A 27,911-nucleotide genomic window follows, 5' to 3' on the forward strand; every position below is an offset into this window, starting at 1 on the left:
AAGTTGCTGTTCTCCTCAACAAAATTGTCTTCTGCTAATTGTCTGAATACACAGGAACTCTCTACACTGAATTAGACAGAAGTGCACTGATTGCATAGCAAAACTTCACACATGCTGCCAAGCTAAAACTGTAAGAAAAATGAAGTTGAACTAAAAAGTCCAAATGCAGAAAGCCTGGCTGCCAGAGATTAGAGATAAGGTAGCATTCCAAAGCTTCACAGTAACGCTTTATCGCTAAACTAAAAATACACTGAAGATAGAGTTCATCAAAGATCCATCTGCAAAGACACAAGCCCACCATACGAGAGTCCAAAGTTAAGCTACCTGAGTAACAACACAGAAAACAGCACTGGTCTCTTTTAAAGTTCTTTCCAGGTCAAACTGGTTTCTTTCAGATGTTCCCCAGTCAACTAAATCAACATAACAAACAATTTGATGTTTTCACATCTCAGGGAAAGGGCAGGTAACATTTCATTAATTTCATAATTTGTTTTCTTCAACACACCAGGCACCCACCAAAGTCACTCACTCTTCTCTGCAGCTGGACAGCAGAGAGAAAATATAATGAAGGGTTCATGGGTTGAGATAGGGATCAAGAGAGACTGGGACAAACTAAGCCAAACTGAGATTCCACTTAGTCTCATAAATTAGACACTGTGCTAAGTATGCCCCTAAGTTTCTTGAACAAACTGAAGACACTGTAATTATCCTTCACCACATTAGGAGGGACTATCCAGTAGACTCACCTAGCAGAGACTAATGCCCCAGTTGTTTGTTTCCCACCTCAGACTGGATCTTTGCACATAGACTTACCAAAAAGTATTTCCTGCTCTTAGATAGACTCTCTTAGAAAAGAAAATTCATAAATAAGTAAAAAATAAGTTAAAACCATCAGAAGATACAATGTTGAAAGCTAACTAATATTAAAGATGTCTCAAATCTTAGAGAAAGATTGAATTAAATACCAGTTCCCAGGAGAAGTTATACAACAGTTGGAACCAACAAGAATTTGAATAAATCCTTTTATAAATAAAACTAAAATTGAATTTCTGAAGAATCAGGTTACCTTCAGTTCTACTTGAGATTCTACTTTACAACCTGGAAAGAGCTGTTGACCCAGTCTTTCAAAAGCTAGGACAACTTCAGACACTGGTGATTATACATACACACTGTATACATTCTGTAATATACTTGCTGTAACAAATCATACATATGAATGCTCTCAACTTGGTCGTACTTTCTAAATTTCATTGTAAATCTGGAGTGATTTTACATTGCTTTATTGTTACTTAATAGCTTCTGAACTCAAAATTCTCTGTGGCATTTTACAACTAGTTTTTAAACTGACATCTGTTTTAAATATACCAAACTTCTCTTATAGAGAGTAGAAAAACCAATTAAGTAACAATTGCTCAAAATAATTATTTAGTAGATAAATACTCCAGGTAGCTCTAGATAATAAAATCCAAAGCTCATCTTCATAAACATACTACCAGATATCACTTTGTAAACATGTCAAACTAAAAAAGGGTTTAAGATAAATTATTATTATTATTTCAGCAGATATAAATAGTGTTTACAAATATCAGCTAATCCCACTTAACAGCTGTCAGGAGTCAGCTGAGATGAGAGAAAAGGACTGACAAGATGTCATCTCTTTTCAAAAGCCTTCTAGGACATTAAAGGAGCAGCTCAGAGTTCAGAATTCACAAAGATATACAGGATGACTACAGGGGACCTAAGCAAACAACCTGTTTCTCATGAAGAAGATCCCCAGCATTTTATTACAAGTTCTTTCTTTATGTAACATAGGGATAACAAAATATCAAACTGACAGCTCTGTGAGAAACCAATTAAACAACACTGCCATCAAGTGTTCTCTATATGTATCAGCTATATATTTCTCTAGTATTGTGTCTTGGCTGCACGGGTGGAGCAAAAACTGCATCCAGTGCTTGACCACAGACTTCAGCTGAAACGATCACCAGCACTGCACAAATAACCCACTTGCAGTTTGAATGCTTTTGATGAGGTTAAACAGCTTCAGGCAGAAATCCAGAAGTCTGTGAGTGACAGGAAGCAGCAATACCCTAATTTGGTGGCTATTCCCTCTATGGAATAAATGGAGTAGCTAGAGCATGATGAAAGTGTCAGCCTGTGGCAGCACAGGGACTGCAGAATAATCCACACTGGGGCTCAGAGACTAAAATGGGCAGAGGGTCAAATCAAATCACACATTGAGAGAAGACAGGGAAAGCAGTCAGATATCATGAGTTAACTACTCTGCAACACCTCCCTGACTCTGAAGACCATTTGCTACACAGCTTCTGACTTTAGGCCAGATCATGGCACACAGATCCAGGTGAGGAAGACTGCCCCCCCATCACTTTTTTACTACCATATACGGAAACCCAGTGCATAAGAAAACTATTATTTTTTTGCCACAGAAAATAAAAATGCATTTTAAGAAGGACAGAAAGGCACAGACTTGTTCATGCATTAGCAGTACACAACACTTAATCCAGCAGCAAGACTGACAAAGCTTTAGTAAGATTCTTCAAACTACAGTCAGACTGAGTCACATAGAGGCATTCACTTGGATTGGCAGGACAGGACATGCCTTAAACCTTTCAAGGAGTATTAGCTGGAGACAACAAATAAACATCACATTCTGATTACAGAATATTGTATGTTGTCATTCAGAAGTCTCTTAAAATAAAGACAAGCCTCATCTATGGCATTTAACATACATAAAGAATTGTTTGTTTTGGTTTTTTTTTTTTTTTTTTTTTCCTAAAGTGTTTAGAGCTAACTAGGATAGCTAGCTCTCTGACTATTTTGGTACCTTCCTTTCTTGCTAAGAAGTGGGGTTACTGGGACATTGTTGTTTGAAACACTCCTGGCAATACAACACAAAAAAAGCAAATGTGAAAGACAATTTTAAAAAAAGCTAGGAGACATGGAACAGCAGTATGGATAGTTTGACAGTCATAACCTAAAATATTGTTAATTATATTGTCTTAGACCAACAGACTTGATAAAGGGAAGTTTGAGGAGAAAATGCTCTTCTGTTAGAGAAGACTAAAATTGGCTTTTACCCCATCTTGACAGTTTAAAAACATGGTGTCCCTCCTAACATGATTCAGACCTATACACTCGCATAACCAGGGCAGGTTTCTTTTATGCTTCTTGGAAAAAAGAAAACATTTCAGCCAGTGACACACTCAATAGACTACTACCATTATAATTCAAACACAAATTTTCACTTGAGAAAATATTTTTAAGTTCTTGAGAAAAATACATGAAAAAATTGCTAGATTTTTGGTCTTCATGAAGTAAGTGTATTTCAGCTACAGGAAACAAACAGAACTGCTGTAAATAGATTTGTAGCAGTAGACCTTCCTTTGGTGAAAGGAAACCATATGGGGGCGGCGTTCTTCACAGGATGAGATGATGTCACACTGTTGAATTTTACAGAACAGTTACAACAGATTTGTAAGACAAGTGAAGTTGCAGATCATTCTTAGGGTCCATCAACATAATTTCTTACCTAATAAGAAGGCACTAGTTATCCTGATTCTCTAACCATCAGTGAAACAAAGCAGATTTGATGGGGAAAAAAAAGGATTATTTCTAAAATTACACCCCATACAGGCACTGCCTTGTAAACAAGCTGAGAATTCTACCCATAGGACTATTTAGGAGGTAGCTTTGCACAAAACAAAGAACAAATACTTGAAAACAACTGCATAAAGAATATTAATTATATGAGTATGAAGGCAGGGTAGATAAATATTGTTAAATGTAACATACTACTCACCTGCAATTGTATGTGCATACAGTCTACTGCCAAAAGTAAAAACATGCAATTCATAGAGCTTGGCAATTTTTTCTAGGAATTCCTTACAATGAGGACGCAAACGTGTGTGCAACATAGGTTCACCTCGACCTAACTGGAAATGAAATATTCCCTAGAAGAAAAATCATGTTGAATATTATCAAAATAGCAAACAAAAATGTCAGCATTCCAGAGCTACCCTCTTCCCTCACTTCAGGACCACTTATTTGGTCCTACTAGATCAAAGCAAGTTTTGGCCACAAGATTATGTGGATGAGTAAAATCCAAAGCATATTTTTGCTCTGTGCCATGCAGTCCAACAATAAGGCTTGCAAATGCAGGAAGCTGTACTGTTGAAAAATTTATGATGCAGGTGCCTTTCTTGCAAATCTTTACTTATGGGAAACCAATCTGAGAAACTTCTCAACGTGCTCATTTCAGAGAATTTCAGGATCTCACTACAATCAATACTTCACAGTGAACTTCTGATAGACTCATTTCAATATGCATTGAGCTCAGAGAAAGTATTTTCTTCATCCAAAAATGTCTGTCTATGGAAACAACATCAGAGAGCAAACCAGGAAGGAAGCTTACAGATAAAGATCCCAGTTCAAGACCTCACAATATTTTAAAACTTATTTTTCTTTAAACCATGAATTTATACTGATAGAGGCATAGCCTTTCAGAGAGGCAAGGTTTTTTAATCCCTAAGTTGAATATTCACAGTTCCCTTTCCTCTTAATTGCAATGTACATTTGTAGCTTGCTTTTTCCTAGCAATTGTGAACATATGCTGAGACTGCTGGACATGCAAGAATAGCAAGAGGAAAGAAAAGAACTAAGCAATCACAGTTTGCATGATATTGATGTTTGAGTTTGCATCCTCTTGTTCTTGACACTGTACACATTTCAACCTGTTTCTTGTTTTAGAGCTTCCAAATTAGAAATGGTACAAGCCAATAGCCCTTGTCAGTTCAATAGCAAGTGTTTCATGAAGAAATTAAACCACAACACACAACTTCTCCCCTCCTCACTTCCCAAAAAAAGATTAAAAAAAAATCCCTACACATACTCATGGAATGACAGACATAGGAACACACAGGATTGCTCAAAAAGGGACTTTGAACAGTAATTCACTGTATCTGCCTCAGACTTGGTAATCACATTACTGAGTACTCAGCTTGTGAGTATGCCACAGAGGAAGGAAAGCAGAGATTAAAAATAGCTACCTGAAATATCTCTCAAAATGATTAAAAAGGAAAAGTGCAGGAAAGCATGAATGGAAGAAAGAAAAACGTCCACTTAAATGTAGAGAAAAAGGAACATATTATAGAAAACTTGTTTCTCATTTTCTTCTTCAACTACAATTTTACCTAACCAGAGAATGTTCTGTTAAAGAACCATCATTTAAATATTGCCAGAAATATTCCTATTGTTATATTGGATTGAAAGGTAACCCCAAATACCTTATTGGACATTTGCTGGCAGTGCTGTTCTGTAGTATGGATTAATGTCTGGTCCAAATCTACCATCAGTACCAGTTTTCTATTTCGGTGTAGTCGCTGCTGATCTTCTCTTCCCAGCTGCTCAGCTTGCTGTAACAGAAATATTCACTGCTAAGCTTAGCTTCATAGAAATAAATTAGGTCTATCGCCTTTTGTATACTGCACACATCAGAAGCCCTTCTGCTACAAACTAACTGCACAAGAAATGATGCCTCAACATAACTGTTACAATGGCAGCTGTAGAACAATTTTTTTTTTTTTCAGAAAAAAAAATGCTTTCAAAGTCTACTCTCAGATCTTTGGACATTATTAACTCTTAAAATCCAAAAACGCAACACAAAACTTTCAAATGTAGCAAATAAGTAACCACTGATTTAATTTAAGGCCCAGTGTCCTGATAGGAAATAGCAGTAGCTTTGAACACAAAGGAAAATTCATCAGTAGGCGTGAGAACTTTTCACTGCTATGTCCAGCAATTTGCATTAAGTACAATGTCTGAAAACTCCACACTAAGTATAAAGCTGAAGCTGCTGGTGACCAAAATTATATCTGTGAACTTCAAATTACAGAATGTATGCCTTCAGACATAAATAGTTAAGATTATGCAGTGCCACACAGGCACTAACATTAAGACCTTATAATCCAGTAAATATTTACTCCTCCTGCACATATTTACAAACTTTCCAAGTACCATGTGAAGTTCTGGGTTCACCTGGTTGACTTGTGATAGCAAGTTGCAGTGTTACCCTCAAGAGAGCTGAACTTAAAAGTAAAGTTAGAGCACTACAAAGCAGCAAGGATCAAGTGCAAACTGCCTTCTGAAACACTCCTCTATGATGGGGACACTTCTAACTGCTTACATCTTCACAGTTCCCCTCACTGGTGTTCTTTGACAAATTACCAGAAAAAAAAAAAAATCAAGTAGTAAAATAGAAAAGTAAAAAGAAGCCAGGTTGATAAAGAAGATAAACAGAGTGTTCATCTTCAAAATAAACATGCTCCTTCCCCCTGCACAAACTGAGGGATAAACAAGCATATTTTGATAATTCAGATCAATGTTTGAACTATTAATGAATTCAGAATACTTGGAATACTTGAAAAATAATGAAATAATTTTACCATCCAGGTAAGTTGCAGCAAATTAGCTCCACTATATCTAGTGGGTCAATTTCAAGGTGAAAGTTAAGGCCAGGTTTCAGAGACATTGCAAGCTTTGAACAGATGTCAGCTAATGAAACTTTTCACTAACTGTTCACTCTTGGTGACAAAAATGTTCAACTATTAAGTTTACAGGCTGCTGTCAAATTGACATCTTTGCAGTATACAGCTCTAAAAAACACTAGTATAAACCGTGAGAAAAAAATCAATCTACACTAAGATCAACTTGTTCAATCCCAAATTCCTCTTCAAAGGGATGCCAAACTTCCTGTATCAAGTACATACAACATTTACAAAACTACTTTAATTAGGTTTCTCAACTGTGGAGCTACTGTGAAAGGTGTGAACAAGCATCATGGTACTTACCTCAGAGCTAACTTTCAGTTCTGGGACACTGTGAACCATTGATACAGTTGCTGTGGATAATGGTACGCTCTGTTTTCCATTCTTGCTTCGTATCCTAATCACATAGGGAAAAGAAACCTCAGATGAGAGAATAACAGTTTAGTGAAATGCTAAACAGACTAAAATCTGTAGCCTCAAACTAATCACCACCAAAAAATTATAAAAAGAGCTATTTTAACTAGCACACTCTTTCAAATTCTTGCTAATGCAAGCTACTAGACAAAATGGATTGAGATCAAAGAAGCTCACCAGAAAAACCTGTGCAAAAAGTTACTGTATTAAGTTATACTTCGATACAATTGTTTTGTAACACATGACACTAAGATGAAACACATCTATGTATTGATTTGCATCAAAAAACAAGCTATAAACTAGGGAAAAGTACCAAACGACTCACATTTAGAACTACTCAGCTTTTTTTTTTTTTTTTTGTTTTGGAATCACTCCGCATGCAATTATCTACTTGTTTTCCAAGCCAGAGTATGAAAAATATAGGCAAAGTTACTCTCTGCACACAGAGTGACTTACAGGTGACTGCTGCCTCAAAAATACCATTGAAAAAAAAAAGATGCGTGCATATACAGATATCAACGCACAATAGGTGTCACCCTTGTGTGCATACATATATGTAAGACGGAGTGTGGGTGACTGCACACATGAGTACAAAATTGCTTGAAAACTGAGCAAATTACCCTGTATAAGACCCCTTTCACTAGCTTACATCAAACAATTTATTGGAAATTCTGACATCTAATTGATGATGCAACAATATTAAAAAAACCTGCCATACAAATTTTGTCCTAGGTGACACATGCACATCTTTTAATTCTCTCATGTACCAGTCCCATCAAGGACAAGATTTGGTATCAGACCTACAACAAGAGTTAAACCAGATTTCACTTTGTGACAAGCAAACTGCCGAGGATCAACTGTACTGAGCTGAGTTGAGGCAAACACAACCACAGAGAGGTATCTTTCCCCATACAATAGTGTATGGCAGCATTGATGTCCAGGTACAAAAGTATTTATTTGGTCTGAAGTCTGTACATTTTAGCATCTTACATCCTTTGCTTCAGAGTCCAGAAAACTTAATCTTCAACCTTAAACGGCATTTTAAATGAGCCTTTAAAAATTATTAACTGTTTTCAGACCACTAGTTGTATGACTACTAAGAACACTGTACCTGCTTTCCTCCAAGCAAGAAAAGCATCAATGCTTTTGAATTGTCTTCTGATGTAGGCTCAGGAGTCATAACAGTATTTCAGATGCATAAGCCATTTTGTGTAAAATAAAGACACAGACATAAGACATAGTAAGAAGTATTAAGTGAATAAAACTTAATTTGCTGGATACCTTGAATTTGTCTGGATTTATCATATGAAACGTTAACAGTATAGCAACATTTAGATGTGACTGTATTCAAACCTCAAATCAAGTATTCATTCAGGACAGAAAAAGCCCTACTCATGATTATCCTAACTTTGCTAGGTTTGCCAAATAATACTTGTTTACAAAATATTAATATTAAACTTTAAATAAAAAATTACATCCGAACATTAACCAGACTACTTCTTGCATAGCACTCTCAATATTCAGTTCACTTGCACTGGTTTGTGGGTTCACAAAGTAATTCTTAACAATGAGCATGAGTTAAAATGAAACCAAAGTATTTCCAGCCAAACAAAATGAGTATGCAACATTAATTTATAAAATCCAGGCAATTATACAGCTTGTTTTGGAACAGCTGTTGAATTAGTAATTTGATATGCATAAGAAACATACTCTTTACCAAGCAATGAGACACAGCAAAGGAGAAAGATCACCCTTTCAAATCATCTTTTGAATTTGCTTTCTTTTTTTGCCTAAGGCTGAAATTCCTTTAGTTCCATGGCAGAATATTTCACAAAAAATTGAAAACAGTTAAGAAGCCTTAAATCGAAAGCACTAGAGACAAGCTAGCTCCCATTCAGACACAGACACATGAAGCAAGGTCATATGAATGAGACTGCTATTACCTCTCAGCTATTTGCACCTGCATAGATAAAGTGCTCAGGTTTACTAAGTGAGCCTCTGTTGACACACCATACAACTCTCAGTCTCTGGTGAATACATGGAAAACAGTGTGATGAGAATTTACCTCTCTACACATGCTCCTTATATTTTCTACCTGTTACCCTACATGACCTCAATGAAAAAAGAGCATGCACAGTTCTTAAATCCTAAATGAGTGAAGACCTCAGAGCAGCCTTCTCTTTACAACCTTTAACAACCTGAAGGACCTAAAAGAAACCTGGAGAGGAACTATTTACAAGGATGTGTAGAGACAGGACAAGGGGGAATGGCTTTAAACAAAAATGGGTACATTTCATTGGCTGTAAGAATAAAATCGTTCTCTCTGAGGGTGATGAGGCACAGGAACAGTTTGCCCAGAGAAGCTGCAGATGTCCCATCCCTGTTTAAGGCCAGACTGGATGGGACCCTGAACAACTTTGTTGACTGGAAGGTATCCCTCCTCATGGCAAGGGGGATGGAACTAGACCAGCCCAGGATATTTTATGATTCTATTAGATGAGAGAAGGAAGAGTTTGAAGTCCTAATCAGAAGCAAGGAGAAGTTGGAAAAAAAAGCTGACAATACATACTGAGTTAAATCTTGGCCACATTCTGCACACAAGCCTTTCATAACAACAGGATGGCTGCATCCTTCCAGTCTCACCAAGACAGTCCTGAAAAAGACACAGGCATTCCATTTACAGAAGGCAGATTACAGACATGTAGATTAGTAATGCACAGATTGAATCAATTCAAAGAATAAATTCTGGTTATGACTTGAGTGTCAGCCCCTTAAGATACATGCTTTTGCCACAACATGGTGAAAAAGACAATCATCTATATTTTCAAATTATTAATTTTCACAATTTTAGAAGCCATTGAATCATATACTAAGGTCAGTTTCTAACTACAGTTTAGCAAGGAAGTTCAATGAGAACAAGTATTGTTTGTCCAGAAACAGTTTACATTCACTTACATACAACTCCCCATGAATATCCTACTGAGCTACATGGTAATGAAAACCAAATGCAGAAACTTCAACATCACAGAACAATTCAGGTTCTTTTTAAAATCACTGGGTTCAGCCACTAACCTAAGACTGTCAAGTCCACCACTAAACCATGCCTCTAAGCACCACATATGCATGTTTTATATTCATCCAGGGATGGTGTCTTGACCCCTTCCCTGGGCAGTCCATTCCATTGCTTGACAACCCTTCCTGAGAAGAAATTTCTCCTCATACCCAGTATAAATTATCATCCCCAGAACAACTTGAGGTAATTTCCTTTCCTCCTATTGCTTGATACTTGGAAGAAGCAACTCCCATCTGGCTACAGCCTCCTTTCAGCCAGTTGCAGACAGTGATGAAGTCCTCCCTTGAACCTACTTTTCTCCAGACTAAACACCCCCAGCTCCCTCAGCTGCTCCTCATCAGACATGTCCTCTAGATTCCTTACCGGCTTCACTGCCCTTCTCTGAGCATTGCTCCAGGACTTCAATGTCCTTTTTGTACTGAGAACTCCAAAATTTAACCCACGATTTGAGTGTAGCCTCACCAGTGCCAAACACAGGGGCAGACTAGTTCTATACCAACTTAATCTTATCATTTTCATGGCAGACATATATTGCTTCAATCTTCTCATAAAAATATTTTAATTTCTGATCCTTAAGCCCCAACTCATCTCATCTTAAAATAAAGACAAAGGAACTGATATTTTATTCTATCTTTTAAACAATGGCTAAACCAAACCAGAAAATAGAGCTGGAAACAGAAGTGTGACATTCACTATTCCAAACTCTTCAGAAGACAAACTCTACTTTTCAGTTGAATAGTCTAACTAAAGTATTCCTCATCCAGTTATCAAAATTCCCGGTCTTGAAAATATCATTATTTATTTTCTCTCAAACACTTAAGAGTCACTATAAGAGACTTGTTTTCTTCATTACAGATAGAAAACTGATCTTTCAGACTTCCTATTTTTAAAAAATTCTAAGAAGTAGACAGCAGTAGTTCAGCTACTACAAAATTTCACCAACTCCATGATAATGAGATACAGCATCTCCCTAATATTTTTAAAAAATTAAAGGTCAAGGAGCTAAAAAAAAACCACAATCAAAAAGCAAAAAAAACCAACAAAATCTGAGCTCTTTCATAAACTGACTGTAGTGCTTTAAGTGTGGCTTCAAACCTGTACTGCAATAAGCAGACTGCAACACGAAGAAAACTGTTTTGCATGCCCAAATCTCTCATTCATATATCTGACTACTAAGCATTTGGGAATTCTAAGCAAAAATTCAGTTTCTAAATAGTACCTGCAACTGCTTACTTGCAGCGTGTCCCTTGTTCTTCGACAACCAGAAGAATGATGACTCTACTAACAAAACTGCATTCACGCCCACAGTGAGGATTATTTTCCTCTTTGAGAGCAAAAACTAGATTCAGGTCAGGTTTATTTCAAAAGAAGTTTTCCCAAGCCATTATACTATCAGTATTCCCATTTACAAAAGTGCAGATCTATGCCCTTCTCACTGGCAGCCATTATCTGCTTGGAAATTACACCGCCTCTTCCTGTGTAGGCATCTTAGATCCTTTTCTTAAAATATGGTATGTATTTCACAGAAAACAAATGACAAGTCTTGGCGTTTTAAAAGAACTGCACAAGACAAAGTATTTTAGTGGCCCTTCACTAGTGGCAATTCACTGCATGATTATTTCACAGATTTCACAGAATTTTGGTCTCCTCTCATCCCCCATGTTTGCATTATTTCCTTTGACTCTACTCTCCACTCCCTTTGACAATATCTCTTTCTGTCTTTACTTTGATTCACTGCTAAGCTCCTTTTTAGGCTACCAATGCATGCTAACGACCATGTCAGAATTTTTCATCCTCACCATGTGTTCAGTGTATGAATCACAAATTACAGACACACCGAAAAGGCCAAAACTGTGTCCCACGGTACAAGGTACAGAAACACGCTTAAGAGATTACAGTGCCTGAATTTATACCCCAAATGAATTGGTTTTCAATAGTTCAGAAGAAAAGTCTTTCAATGCCAGCTTAGAAGCCACAATATCGCTAGACATTCTCTACTTTGCAGTCAAGGTAACCTCACACTCCAGGTATGCAACAGGAAAAGCTGGCATTCTCCTGGGATGAGATGTGATTCAAAATTGGACATGCAAGAGCAATGATTTTTATAAGAAAATTAGTATTCTAAATTACTCATTGATACTGCTCCTAAACAGCACCTCTGTACCTTATCTCAAACTAAGCATGACCACTAAATAGCAGTTTTGCCCCTGCAAAATCTAAACATAACCAGAACTCCTAGCCACACTTACATGTGCTGGAGATAAAACAAAAAGTACATGATACAAAGTCCTCTGTCATATTGTTCTCTGTGATGCTTAACTCAAAGGACAGAGGAAGAACTCCAGAGCCCTGATAAACTTCTGAGCAACATACAACCAAAGGGTCAAGTTTCAATTACAACTGTCAGGATCTTAGGCAGACATCTCTCAGGGAAAAAGCCCAACACTACTTAGTGCTGCAGAAAGAAAGCCTGAACTCTGCTAAGGTCTAGGCATACTTAAATTTTAGCACATTTATTACTAAAAAGGAACAAACACAAACCTCAAGTAGAATGATTTTTTTTTTTTTAATTTCACATCTGGAAGCTCTCCTTTTACTCTTGAAGTGAGGGATTTTCAAAATGTAATGGCCAAGATCAAAGCAAATTATCAGACAAAAGTGAGCTGAATCAAACTGTGCATGTCTGGTTTTAAATGGCTGCATAAACCAAACACAGGTTCAGGTTTCTGCCTGTTCTCTTCTCGGGGTTTTAAGTGAAATCCATTTAGAAGAACAGAGCCTTTCCCTATTCCATTTCTACAAAGAAAAAACAGATTTCCCCTCCTACCCCCTTCAAATAAGAGGAACTAGGGCACACTTTACTGCTGGCAACATTAACAGCACCTTCATCTTCTTCAAGATCCACACAGTGATAAGCAGAGCTAAATGGCTACTTCAACAATAACATTCCAAGGAAACCACCTCAAAAGGTGCAAAATCTTGTTCTAGTTTTAAAAACTGTCCCAACTGTGCAGAAAAGCTAGGTGAAGCAACTGGGTAAAAACCACTGCACTGTGACAAGCAAACTTCTTTTTCTGAGTAACCATGGAGGTGGTAGATCATTCCAATACCCAGTCTGATAGCTAAATGACTGCAACAGAACCACAAACTACCCACACGGTTTCTTTAGTACAATGAAACTTGAGCTAGTAAATAAGGAAACCTACTCTGCGCCCTTACTCACATTCCTTCCAGATGTACTTGTAAACAACACAGAAATTAGATGTGCCATTAAGGTAAAATTTTACTTTTTGTGGCCATAATTATGAATAGGAACAGATATTTACCAACAGCCTCAGGATGCAGCTGATCATAAGCTCATCACTGTTCTCCCAGTACTTATACACAGCCTATTTCTAAACCAAGTCTTTTAATAATATCTGCTTTAAATAAGCAGCATGGTAAAGCAAAAAAAAAAAAAAAAAAAAACCAAAAAACAAAACCAAAAAAAACAACAACAAAAAAACAACAACCAAAAAAAAAAAAAAAAACCCAAAAAACCAAAAAAAAAACCCAAAAAAACAAGGGGGAAAGCTTTCATGAAATCCAACATGAATATTTTGCTTTTATTAAAAAAGGAAGTCAATGCCTGTGCTAATCCTAAGGCCTGGTCATTACTGTTGACTCCAAATGAAAGAACTTTGTATCAAGCATAACCATGGAACTGGTTCCTGGTAACTGAATTACATTGGAAAGCCAAAACAGAGTTCTATTTGTGCTACACTACAGTTGTAGCAACCAGTTTACTGGATCAAGGGAACCCACTGCAAACAAAAAACATTCCCCTAAACATTTTATTATTGCTTAAATTTTTTTTTTTTGTTGGTTGGTCTTTTTTTTCAGCATGATCTAACACTTCCAGCAGCAAGTGCAGGAGTTACAGAAGAATAGAAACAAGAACTTGAGAATTTTTTTTCCATAATAAGTTAGCTACCTGCACCAGGAAGGGCTGGCCAGCTGCAGCACTTGAGTACAATGGCTGTAAGATGTCTCCAGAGTTGTCTTCAGTAAAGCTCTGTATCTTAAGGATACTCAGCATAACACAGGAATAGAGAGGTTCCCTCTGTTACTCAGAACAAGTCTAACCTGACTGTACATTAACCATGGCCTTCTATTACAGCTTGGATTCACTTCCAGAGGCAACAACTCCAATGTAATGCTGCCAGAGAAAGGCAATGGCCTACTTTCTTTACTCCCCACCCTCATGTTTCCTCTGAAAGCCCACCCCCTCCTCTGGCACTACCAGAAAAGACGATTTCAGTACCCTGCAAGGTCGAACTCACCAGTCCTAACCGAGTTTTCTGCTGGTTTTAGAGTTAAGCAGCTGGTAAGACCAGTCCAGCAAGGGTGACCGATCAAAGATGCAAATGTTCCACAAACAGGGCTAAGACGGGGGTAAGACAGACAGAGTTTGAGCAACTCACATTTTCTCTCACCAGGCCACTTTGTTAGCATTTATCTTACCTATCTGTGAAGACTAGCTTGGACAACTCCAGGTCATGGAAACCTAAGTTTTATTTATTATCTTTAAGTCTGCTTCAAGGTACCATGCATTGGCATTGAAAATATAGTGCAAATTCACAAGATGAAGCTGCTGCCCTGCACTGACTTGTACCATGTGAGTGCTGGCAGCTGGCAGCCAGCTGGTGGGTTTCCTCAGGTCTGTTTGGTATAGAGAGACATCAAATACCACAAGAAGCACATAGACCAAGTTGTCACTGCAATCCCTTAAAACTGCTGCCCTCAATCTGATGCCATGTGCCCTTCCAATTTGCATCAGAAGATGTCTAAGTGTACCAACTCAGCAAAAGGAGATGCTGGAGTGCAAGTGAATAGAAGTCGCTGCCCTGGGTTGACAGAATGCTCAAGGGGGTGTTACTGGCAAACTCTCAAGGAGTAAAAATACCAAATGAACACATCTTCAGACCAATGATTATTAATACCAACCATTACTGAATCAACCAACTGATCTAGAACAAATATGAACACAAAATCCTTTAGTTGTCAGATGAAGTTAGAATCAACCTAAAGCCTGCTTCTATATTTTCATTTGTCAGATTTCTGAAACACTGATATCTCTGTTTGCTTACACAAGAACAGTATTTCATGGTGTGTCTGCAGCATTTAGAACCCCTACTAAGAGCCCTTATGATAAATTTATGTCAAACCACAGCCTTTGTTACATAGAACTCCAGTTTTGTAGCAAGGATATTTTCAAAGCCTGAATCACCTTACTCTCACCATGTAAGAGTATTTAACAACTGGATTTATATATTTAACTCTCATTAATATCTGTGAGGAAGCAGAGAGAGTCCTTGAATAATTTATTAAAAATACCAAGTATTCACAAAGACACATGGCCCTTGTTGCTACAGGCAACACATGGCCTACAGCCTCTTGAAGCTGTTGGAAGAAATGTCCACTACAGCAGCCACTTGACTTACACTCAAGGACAGCAAACACACAGAGCTGCATTTCAAATATGTATGAACCCCAAATGCCTCACCCAAACAAGTCAGGCCTTTTGATAAAATCCCCCAAAACCTAAAGAAAACCCCCATACCCTAGTCTAGACAACTAGGTAACAATTGTTGTGAGCAGTAGCTCACAGAAAGCACAGTTCACACTTGAAGGCATCATCTCAGTTCTCCAAAGCTAATGGAGAAATTACTGGTCTTGAGATTATTTTTCCTCTGTTAAATACAGACTATTCACAACTAGGAGTTAACGTGTTGTGAACTTTCTTCTTCTACTTTGCAGGCAAAATACCTATTCAGGTTGAGACTAAGGTCATAAATGCCAAGAGAAACACAGGCCTGGAGTTTCTGGGTTTTATTTATAATCCAAAAAACATCTTAAGCTTGAAGTAAGTCTACTTCCATGATTTGCAAGGCTTTAAGTATTTCCATTTACTTCTGGAGAAGAGTTTGCATTACAAGCAAGGAGATAACTCTGTTTCACCTTCTATGCAGACATCTGTGAACAGCTTCTTGCATGTTTCAAAAAGCCACTTCTACAAGTTAACAATGTATAATAAAAAGGTACCAAAAAACCCAAACAAATGGGCTTGCAGTGCCCTTTACATAAGATCTAGTAAATCTTTCAAACATTATTTACCATGTGTTTTTTATTTAGAACATTTTAAACCAGAAGAATTATTACTTAGGAGAATTCAAGACTATTTTTTTTTTTGAAGGGAGAAGGTAAAAACAGTTCTCAGTGCTTTTACATAGAACCCCTTTAAGACACAGAATGAATTCAGAAGTGGAAAAAGATGCAAGCCTGTACCTCTGTAACTTGTATCTGTAGCAATAAGTACTTCTAGTAATCACAGAAGAAAACAGGCTGTCATAGCTCAGTAATTAATTTAAGCAATAAACAGTTCTGCAGCCCACTCCCCCATTGTTGTTGTCAACTGCTGATATTACCTTTATGAATTTGCTTTTCTATTGCCACTTCTCTCTGACTGCAGTGTTAGTCATGCAGCAGTTCTCAAATACCTGCTGCAAAACTCCACCTGGGAGTTGAGGAACATCCATCCGACAGCAGGATCAATCCAAATCTATGCGATGAACCCTAGCAATCTAAGTGGCACTTATTCAAAAATTTGAAGTGACTGAGTAGTGACTGAGTATAGCCTGTAGTGACTGTATTGGCAGAACAATAATTAACCTAAACCTGCAGTTTTCTCAAACCACACATGGCATTACACATCAGTTACTCAAGAATAGTACTCGCAGATGAACTGCTGCAAATCCAGACAATAGTCTTGGACTAATTCCACTGCTGAATAATTTTTGTTTTTTTCAGGCATACCCCTCTCTCTCAGATAAAGGCACGTAATTTCCCCTTATCTCTGACTAACTTACCACTGCATTCCCCCTACACCTAGTCAAGATCACATGTAATTACCAGAACAAATCTGGTTTGCCTCCTGCACCTGTAGGTTCACATCTAGAGAAACAGCAACAGATGAACACCAAAACAGCCTGGACACCAAAGCAGAGAAAGGTGACTGAGCATTTCAAACACAAACACACAGAGCTGACATCAAAGCTATAAAACATGGGGCTTTACTTCTTTCTGTGCAAAGAAATCTGGGAGGATCCTGTCATCTCTCCCCCTCTGCACTGGAAAGCTGCATCTATTAACAGAATATTACACTTTCTCCAAACATTTGATCACTTTTCCCACTGAAACCACACACTTACGCAATTGCAGTCCCTTTGTTACTTCCAAACAACAAATAAAACAGGAAGAGGCTTACTGCAGGATGCACAATCCTCAAGTCTAACAGCTTCCTCCTGTCCTCTCCCTTTATAGATACTGTGGCAAACTGATCTGGACACTACATCCTGTGTGCTCTCCTCTGGGACTTGCTGTTAAACCAAATGAACACAGTTACATAGGAAAAATTAACAACTCTTAACACCCTTAAGAGCAATTATGAACCAAACTGTCCTAAGTTACACCACAGTGCTCAAACGAGGAGCAGTAGCTCCACATTTGACAACAACCATATGACAGCAACAGCATCATGTGAACCCAGAAACCCAACACACTCTGAAAGCAGAGAACAATAGCTTAGAAAGCAGCTCAGTTTTAAGTGTGATAAATAGCTGTAAAGTTGATGAAGCTCTCTTCTTGAGCAATGCTTTCCTTGGCTAGGGCCACCTGCCCCCCCTTGGCCCTTCTGTGAATGAGAATCCACAGCATTCACTCCACTAAGCTTGGACCAAGACCTTTTCGACCGCTGTGAAGCCTTAGATGCCATTTTTAAACTAGAAAACACTAGAAAGCAAATAAATAGGCATTATTCAGTTCTACTGTATCAAAATCACTGCCTTATGCTACACTGTTTCTTAGAACAGTTGTAGAAAAGCCATTTCAGAGGTTTTTTTTTTCAGATATTAGTGCAATAGTCACATGGCACTATCCCAACTCTTGTCTTAAAAAAGGAAGCATTTCCTTTAACACAGCAACACTGTGTTATAGGAAACCAGGGGAGCCTTTCCATCTTCTAAAGCCTTTTTAAGACCAGCAGTCTCTTCTGCTGGTGACAGTTCTACCCTTCCCCCGTTTCCAATTCTGTAGGTCTAACTTCAGCATAACCAAACCTAGACAAAATGTATAATCAAGATCCTTAAACTGTAACCTGTAATGCATTACCTGATCTCCAGGAAGTAATTTCAGGCTCCCCTATTTGCTTTAAAAGGCAACTACTGCCAATTCAGCTATCCATATATAGCAGAAGACCTTAACCTTTGATTTTTTAACTACACAAAATAGACACCTATAAGAATATTTTATAAGTGACAACTTACAATGAATTGTCTATTTTCCAAAAGAGGTCCCAAAAATTCAAAGTTGGTAGCTCTTTACTGAACCTTGAGGCTAGTATGTCCCATCTGCAAGTATTTTTATATACTCTTGTTGATGTTTAAGAATTTGCAATACCATCACCCCATATTCACTTTTATTTAGCAAGTTCAAATGTCTCATTAGCCATTTACCTAAGGGGAGTCTTCAACTAGATAAATCTGACCTTGAAAATCCAAACAGCTGTGATCCCTGCTAGGGCTAGCCCTTAAGTTAACACCAAACACACAGTCATCAAATCAGAAAGGTCCAAATAAGCATGCAAGTTGTACTACTGAGGTTGCTCAAGAGAAAAAAAACTCTTTGGGTCAAGACAAACTTTCAGGACAATTCAAAGCTAAAGTCTTGTCGCCCTCTTCCTTCCTCAAACTTTTCCAACCCTTCCTAGGACAAACATCTATGTATTGTGCAACATAAAAATTAATGGTCTCATTGCAGTTCTCCCATAAGAATTTTTGTCCGTACCTTTTCTCTTTAGAAGAGGAAAAACTACAGAAAAACACGTTGCACTTGCTGAGAAGAAACAACATGCACACTTGTCTTTGAAAAAGACCAGTTTTCTAAACAACTCTAGTATTAAAGTAAAGCTTAAAAATATCCTAGAGAAATGAGACAGCAATAACTAAGAAAGAAAATCCATTACTGTTGGGGTAAAACTACAATCTATTTCCAGCACAAACATCTACAAACCAATGTTTTTTAAAAACTGCTATAACCAGCTTGTAATTCTACAACAGGATGGATAAAACAGTACCATGAGCTATCTCATTCTGTCTGCTGGCCCATAGATTCACACACAGCAAAAAGTCCTTGAGCACAAGTAAGATGAGCAACTCATAGTACAAACTAAGAGAGCAGAAAATTCCCTGGTTTGTGAGAAACCTTGTAAGGATAAGAATGTTACTAAAGACTATCACACAAAATGCTGAGTGGAACATACACAACCTCAAAAATGTTATTCCCCAGTGTTGACATGTCATTTATTCCCTTGATGAGTCTACTAGCATTTACACAATCACTTTCATCTGACCTATCTATGGGCTACTGCTGAAAGGATAAATTACTCCCCCTTTCCCTACACCACACTCCTGTTGAAGCAACTGAACAAAATAAGGGAATTGATTACTATGGCTTCATTTTATAAGAGACTGGGCAGGAAGGATGAGAAACAAGCCATCTTTGACTATATGATTTCCAACACTCTACTCAATGCAAGCTGAAGGCACTCAAGTTTGAGCATCACTTCCAACCAACTCTCATATTAGCATGAAGCAACCAGGAAACCATGGTCTAAGAAAGCCACACTGAGAAAAACTGCATACACAAGGCTGCTACAACCACACTACTGGTAAATTCCAAGCCTGATGCCTGTTTCCAGCCAAACCTGACTGAGCAGCTTGATCCTCTTAGATAAAGAAGCTCCTACAAGTTTTGTGAAATCATGGCCATGTAAAGAAAAGGAACTTCGTCCTCTACCATTCAGTAAAATGAACAATCTTATGAGCTTCCAACTTGTTAGGTGCCTAGGAATAGGTGAAAGAGAAGGCAATGAAAGACAAAAGCCCTCATTTAGAACTTGCATCTTTTTCACTATCCAGCTCAACCAAACACCAGAGAGATAGCCTTCTTTTAATGTTTCTTGGTATCACAGTATATGGCAGAAAGGAGTGGGGGAAAATTTAAAAAAAAAGAGACGCAAGTCAGAAAGATACATACTGAAACTTACTATAAAAATAATGGGATGAATTCAGGCATAAAAAGGAATTAGACAAGCGATACAGTAAGTTAGGATTGTTAAGTATTATTCAACAATCCTCAATGTTTGGCACTGAAGGTTTTTTTTTAGTCATAACTTGATTAAATATTTGCCAAGATATTATGAAAACATTTGTGTCTAACAAACAGCAAGGTGCTTTTTCCTGTAGTTTGTTAAAAGCGTCACCACTTTAAAATAAACTGCAATTTATTAGCTTTTTTTTCCCCTTGGAAGACTGTAAGATACATGGTACTGGGACCTTGGCCTCAACTGGACAATAAACTAGGCCTTGAGCCTATGTGACATTCAATAACCAAAAGAAAGTATTATTTTAAAAATATATAATCAAGTTTCTGGCACAAAAAAATACCAAGCAATGCCACAAAAATCTACAGTTTTAGAGAACAAACCCCCACCTCTTTCCTGCTATCTTCTCCAAAACCAAAAAATGACAAGTTTTGCTTCACTAGGATCCAGACAGTTTAAAGAAGATTTTTATTACAACACAAATATACTCTGTAGAATAATGTGATTTTTCACTATTAAAATTATGTGGTAAGACACAAAGATACCCAGGTTAAATATATAGGTAATAAATATTTCAGAAGGCTCTTCTAATGTGAACCAAACAAGACCCTTGCAATAGTCTGTCCCATCAGTAGGGCAATCATTTTATATTAGAAATACTTATGTAAATATTTGCATAAAGCATTAATACTGACCCAACCCAGAATCCTGCCATACCTGTAGCAGCTTCAGAATGATTAACCCTGATGGGTAACTGGCACTAATAATACACAGAGCAGTACAGGATTTTTGACATTTTATTTGTTGCTCCTGCTACCCGTCAAAATTACGCTTCATTAACATCAAAGGCCTTTCTGTACTCCTTGTCATTTACAGTCCTAAAAGGTTAGACACCTTTTCTCTCAAGTTTCAGTCTGACATATGGTGCAAGCCTACCACTGCAAGAATAAGCAAAAGCTACCTACTGCCTGCATGCCTTGGGCTCTTCCCTGAGGAAAGTTTGCACCCCTGTCAATACTAAAAAGTGAGTAATAACACTACAAAAAATTAAGTGCCATAAATGTGCAGAATAACTTTCACGCAGCAAAAGGTTTCATCTCACACTTGAAATAAAAGAAAAATAATCAAAAATTATAAATACCTTCTTAATTGGGAGAGACTTTTGCTAAACAATGTCTTTATTTACAGAAATATTATGACCTAACTGACAAAGAAGAAAACTCAGCCACTTATATAGTTTATCTTCAAATAAAAAGGTTTGATCAACTTATGTTCTCATTTTCTAATGAAAAGGAAAAATATTTTGAATAGAAACAGTACTTCTACAGTGTTTCAGGGTTTGAAAAATACTTGCAAGTATCTTAGAGATAGATAGAATTCTATCTATCTCTAAGTACTAAATCAACCAAGTTCATTTTTCTAAAGGCAGCATGGCACCTACCATTCTGAATAGTTTGGATTACAAAAAGGGCATATTCTGCAGATGATTAATAACTTTCAGCTATGTTACTTACTTTAATCACACCGGTGTTTTAATAATGCAAAATATTAACACATATTGAAATATTGTTAGTGAAACGTTACTATTTCAATTCCACAAAATGGGAAGCCACAGGCAAGAGATGAAATGTTCGCCAAAAAAAACTTTTAAGTGACCAAAGAAATGCAGTTATGTCTTCAATTACTGACCAGTTCTACTACCCTTAGGGTCATGCTTATTCTGCCTCTTCACTTGAACTTCTCCCTTGTACTCACCCAGTAAATACCACAGCAACAAGCAACAGAGGAACCTGACTGAAAAGTCAGAATTCCAGAAGCGTAATGCCTAGCAATGGTCAATATCAAATAGTCTTTCAGTTGTGTAAGATATATATATTCCAGAAGCCAAGAACAACGGTAATAAAGAATACCATTTCTTTTCTAATTGTCTCAAAGTAAGGACTTGCTAATTATAATCAAGTGACTCATGACAAGACAAATCCAGTAAGAACAATGTATAAAAATTGGTGCATTCCAGTCCATGAAGTTAACATTGAGCAAAGCTAAAACTAAAATGCTGCTAAATCAGCAGCAGACTCAGACTACTTTAAATTGATTATATTTCTCACTTTGAATATTTCTAGTTTGGTTTTCCTTCCAAGTGCTTAGCTAACACAATGAAAAACCTAGATAAAATTATCTCCCCTTTTATTCAGTGCTAGCAACATGAATTTCATCATGCATATGGCAGTTTAAAATTTCAGCCTGTACTTTAAAGACCTTTTTTAGTCTGACTTAGCATTGACAGTACCTTTGGTCTACATCAGTATTAAAGATTGCCCATGCTGCACCAGATGCAAGAGCAGAATGCTGATGCAGCACAAAAGGAAAGCCACCATCTTATCTCAGAAAGATGTATCTCTATAGCAAGAAACACACAGCTTGCACCTCCTTAGTAGCGCATTATATGACTGACTGATATAAAAATGCATCAGACTGGTTTTTTCTTGAACCTTTCAGAGCACCCTCATACACATATGTTTTGCATATACTAGTGAATTTCAATCAAGAAAGTTTAGGCCTAGCTGCTCCCACCTAAAAATCAAGAAAACTGCAATCAAAGTAAATAGCTTGCTGTCATAAAACAGAGGAAGTAGATTGTTTAACTGGTTTCCTGCTGAGAAAGAATAAATCTGCTTAAAGTACAGGGTAGCAGGCTATTCGCCCAACTTAACCTAGAAATCTGAGCGCCCCCTATCTATCAGGCATTAAGAATTTAAAAGTCAACAAACATTCAGCTTTATCAAGACAAACTCATACTAAACTATAGGGAAAAAAAGTATTTTTTAGTCCCTTGCTCTTCTAAAAGATAAAAATCTTGACTGTATTTGTGAAGTCTTATGCATTAAAATATCGACAGTATTAAAAACATTTAGACTGCCAATATTACGCATAAGGTACTTAATAATTTTAAAATGCCTCGCTGCACTGTTGTTTCCCATTAAAATCCCTTCTATGGAGCACAGAATGATCTGTTTACTCCCCGAGTTTTGCACCAACCTAACCGCCAAGCTAAGATAAGTATATTAGGAGAAGAGGCAGTAGGCAGAAACTGATGCACAGGAAGTTCCACCTGAACACGGGGAACAACTTTTTTATTGTGCTGGTGACTGTACACTAGAAGAGGTTCCCCAGACTGTGGAGCCTCCCTCACTGTAGCTATCCCAGAACCAGCTGAATGTAATCCCGTTCAACATGCCGCAGGGCAACCCTGCGTGAGCAGCGAGGTCGGACCACTGTGGTCCCTTTCAACCTAACTCATTCTGTGATTTTGTGATTTCCAAGTAGTGTTTCCAGTAAGCGCAGTGCTTAGAGAACCCCGACACAGCAGGAGGGACGCAGCGCTCTCTGAGACACAGCTCACTCACACCGAAGGGCTCAGCTCTGAAACACCACGGGTAGTGGACCACGATCCCTCGGCACCTCCCTGGTCGCTTCCTCCTCCTTCTCCTCGCACGGCAGCTTCCCTGCACATAGCCCCGGAGGAAGGGCCTTCGTGAGCAGAGTCTGGCCCGGCCCCCTCGGAAGAAGCGCGAAATCCACCTCCCGCCAAGGCCGCCCTCGCCGCCCCCGGCCCACACTCACCCAGGCGCAATGACCTGGCCGGGCCGCGCGCAGAGCTCGCGCACCACTCCGGGCCGCTCCGCGCGCAGCCTGCGCTCGGGGCCGCCGCGCTGCGGGCGGGCGGAGGCGCCGCTGGCGGCGAGCGGCAGCGGGGCGGCGGCGGGGCGCTGGGCGGGCGGCAGCGGGGCGCAGAGCGCCAGCACCGACCCGATCTGCACCGCCGCCCCCACCGACACCTTCCACTCCAGCAGACGCAGCGGCCGCGGGCCGGGAGTGCGGATCTCCGCCACCGACGCCGGGCCTTCCGCGCCGACTCCGCCGCCCCGCTCCGGCCGCTCCTCCATCGCCCTGGCCGAGGGCGGGTCGGAGGTGCCCGGCAGTGCGGCCAGACGTGGCGCTGGCGCTGGCGCCGCCGCCGGGGGGAGGCGGGGGGGGTACGGGGCGCCCCGATAGTCACCGGTGGTGCCGACGGTGGCGGGTTCACGGTGGCTCCGCGCAGGCGCCGTGCCTCGCGTCCGGCCGCGCTTAAAGGCACAGGCGCGAGCGGCCCAGCCCGCGGGGCGGCGCGGGGAGAAACTACAGCTCCCGGCAGCCCCCGCGACCCCGCCCGCCGGCCCTGAGTGGCGTCACGGAATCGGAATTGGAGAATATCCCGAGTTCGGACCCGCGGGGATCGTCAAGTCCGACTTGTGGCGCACAGAACACCCCTAGAATTACATCATGTGCTTGAGAGCGTTGTCCGAGTCTTTCTTGAACTCTGTCAGGCTTGGTGCTGTGACCACTTTCTTGGGGATCCTGTACCAGTGGTCAGCCGTCCTCTGATGAACTTTTTATTTTCCTGTTATCCAACTCCCTTGGTTTAGACCCAGCCAGCAGCCACACTCTACACAACCACTTTCTCACTGCCCTACCAGAGGAACTGGGGAGAGACTTGGAAGGTTAAAAGCTGGAAAACTCGTGGGTTAAAATAAAGACAGTTTAATAGGAAAACCAAAAGCCATGTGCACAAACAAAGCAAAACAAGGAATTGATTCACTGCTTCCCATGGGCAGGTAGGTGTTCAGCCATCCCCAGGAGAGCAGGGCCTCATCACATGTAACAGGTTGGGAATACAAACACCGTCACTCCATCCTTCCTCCTTCCTCCCTCCACTTTATTTACAGACCATGATGTCATGTGGTCTGGAATATCCCTCTGGTCAGTTGGAGTCACCTGTCCTGGCTGTGTCTCCTCCCAACCTCCCAAGCACCCCCACATTCATTGCCAGCATGGCAGTATGGAAGGCAGAAAAGGCCTTGGCTCTGTGCAAGTCCTGCTCAGCAATTAAAAAAAAAAAAAAATCTCTATCAGCCCCGTGCTCAGCACAAATCTAAAACACAGTCCCATTCCAGCCACTGTGAATAAAGGTAACTCTACCCTGGCAAAATCCAGGGCACCAATCTAAACCTCCGCTGACACAGTTTCAGGCCAGTTCCTTGGGTCCTGTCACTGGTCACCACAGAGAAGAGATCAGTGCCTGCCCCTCGTCTTTGTGTTGTGAGGAAGCTGTGGACTGAGTCCCCACTCAGTCTCCTCCAGGCTGAACAGACTAAGTGACCTTAGCTGCTCTTCATACAGCTTCCCCTCAAGACCCTTCACCATCCTTGTGGACCTCCTTTGGACACTCTCTAAGAGCTGTATATATTGTTTATTTTGTGGTGCCCAAAACTGCACACAGGTGAGGCTGCACCTTTGCAGAGCACATTTGGACAGTCATCTCACTCTGCTCTGTGCTGATGCTGCCCAAGGCCTGCAACCTGATGAGCCTGTGGAAGCTCTGCAGCACTCTCCAGGTCTCCCCTGGGTCAGAGGGCAGGTGGAAAAGGAGAGCATCCTTGCCTGGCAGAGCAACCACCTCTCTGTGGCACTGGCTCCACACTGCAGTACACTGGCAGGGCAGGGAGGAGGAATAGGGATGTCTGACAGAGAGGAATTTGGATGTGGACATATCCATGGAGGAGCTTGGACATGGACATGGCCCTGCAAAGGCACAGCCTAACAGGGTCACTCATGCTATCCTCCACAGGCCAGCAGGGCTGACTAGAGCTGAGGTCAGAGATGTCCCCAAAGGCATGTGTTCCCCACCAAAAGGTGCCATGGACATGCTTCCCACCCATGGCAGCCACATGGCAGGGTACTTTTATCTCTTCAGCCACATGCCAAGGATGGAGGCCTTGTGCCATGTGCCAAGATTTGTGCAGCCTGCTATGGAGCAATGAGATGCTTCCATGAGAATGCTCGACTACCTCAGCATCTCTAGCGCTTATGTAGCAAGTGCACCAAATCTTTTTACCTTGTTGGTGTTTCCTGAATTAACTTGACCTAAGAGCTCAGAGCAGCAGATACCAGGGGCTTCCACAAGAAGTCTTTTCCAGAGGGTGACTGGCTTGCTAGCAGATAGGATTTTGGTAGGGATGTTGAGGAATACATTTAGTGCCCATAGCTCAATATGCAGGTGCAGTATGAGCTGCAGGTATGAGCCTGAGCCCAAGGTGAAAGGCCATTACCTGACAACCCTTTGCATAACAAAGGGCCTGAAGACCTGTAGCCCACCCAGGGACCTGGGCAACCTAGAGACACAGGAGGAGCTGGTGACTCTAGACTTTTCCATACTTGAACTTAGAGGGTATAAAAACCCAGGGTTTCCTTTGTTTCTCCTTAACAGCACCCACCTTGAGCTGTTATTTTGCTATTGCACCATGATTAAATTATTTTAAGGATCAGGATGCCTGAGATTCTGCTAAGGGAAACGTGGGATTGAGCCCATAAGGAAACCTGGTCTGACTGGGAGTATGGGAGATGTATCTGCCAAAGGGGCCTTGGTCCCAGATTAGGTGATGCCAGAGTGGCTCCTGGATGGATGGACAGGGAAGTTTCCTTAACAGGGAAAAGCCTGTTAGCATACAGTCTATAGGCAGTCTCTAAACAGTACGTACTCCTGAGTTTTTCCCTCTTAACATTAGTTAAAAGAGACCTTAAAACAAGACCAGTGTGGACTGGTTGGGAACTGGACCTGCAAGACATTGCTATGAACATCATTGAGCTTGGGTTGTGAGGCAGCCACCATCACCAACAACCAGAGACTGGGAAATTTTGGAGTGAAAGTTGCTGTGCTTTTTTTATCAGCTCCTTGTACACAGACATAATGACGTATTGTGTATTATTCTTAATGTTCTTTTCATGCTGCCCTGCGTATGTGGTAAAGCTACTTCATAAAAGGTGAGTACTTTTTGCATAGTATTCCATCTCTCTACTACTTGTGTTGCTTTATTTGCTCTTTCATAATCTGAAATAAATAAAATCTGAAAATCTGAAATGAAAATAAAAATAACCAGCACTGAAGCAATATGCCCATGTCCTGTTGCACATGAAAACTGGACTTTGAACCCCCATGTGTGCTCTGATGACACCACCTTCAAACTCTACCAAGAAGTGCTGACTTGCAGCATTTCTCCTCAACTCTCATCTCAGAGTTTTTAGCTCACACCCAACCTTCTTTCTTTTGTAGAGTGGATTGATATTATTTTGCTCAGGGACAGCAGGCTGATGACTGCCTCGAGAGTGCAAAGGAAAAAAGATAGTCTCAAGGAGCAGGAGAATTCATCAGGAATTTCACTATTAAAACTTTTTAGACTTCTAAATTTTGCAAAATCCAGTTCCATCAAGACTGGTAGTCATAATAGTCAAGGAAAGGCTGAAATAATAGTTGAGGTGGGAATGGACCTTTGGAGATCATCTAGTCCTAGCTCCCCATGTCAAAGCAGGGACAACTAGCAGGTTGCTCAGGGTCACGTCCAATTGGGCTTTGACTGTCTCCAAGGATGGAGGCTCTAGAGCCTCTCTGAGCAACCTGTGCAAGTGTACAACCAACCTTACAGTGAAAAAAGCTTTTTCTTGTATTGAAGTGGAATATTGTGTGCTTCTGTTCATGCCAATTGCCTCCTGTCCTTTTACAGGGCACCACTGACAAGAGTCTGTCTTCTTTATCAACCCTCCCCCATCTCTATCAAATGTTTAT

General features: G+C 39.9%; 1 protein-coding gene across 12 annotated transcripts in view; it reads right to left on the reverse strand.

The window, feature by feature from the left end:
• The window catches only part of CTDP1 (CTD phosphatase subunit 1), a 109,959-nt gene extending 86,000 nt beyond the window's left edge, over positions 1-23,959 (reverse strand). For 4 of the 12 annotated variants that reach the window (XR_008434834.1, XR_008434833.1, XM_053964499.1 and 1 more), the window contains exons 1-5: positions 23,876-23,959; positions 9,547-9,630; positions 6,867-6,960; positions 5,304-5,432; positions 3,821-3,971 (exon numbers count right to left, since the gene is read on the reverse strand). Coding sequence is in view for 6 of the 12 variants with exons in the window: in XM_053964499.1 (XP_053820474.1) it covers positions 3,821-3,971; positions 5,304-5,432; positions 6,867-6,960; positions 9,547-9,587 (415 nt within the window). In the remaining 6 variants the exon portion in view is untranslated. Of the gene's footprint in view, positions 1-3,820; positions 3,972-5,303; positions 5,433-6,866; positions 6,961-9,546; positions 9,631-23,875 lie in introns of those variants that run through there. The other 8 variants (XR_008434837.1, XM_053964455.1, XM_053964447.1 and 5 more) reach the window with 5 other exon arrangements.
• Positions 23,960-27,911: the final 3,952 nt, after the last annotated feature.

The sequence above is a fragment of the Vidua chalybeata genome, chromosome 1 (genome assembly GCF_026979565.1).
Source record: "Vidua chalybeata isolate OUT-0048 chromosome 1, bVidCha1 merged haplotype, whole genome shotgun sequence".
NCBI lineage: Eukaryota > Metazoa > Chordata > Aves > Passeriformes > Viduidae > Vidua > Vidua chalybeata.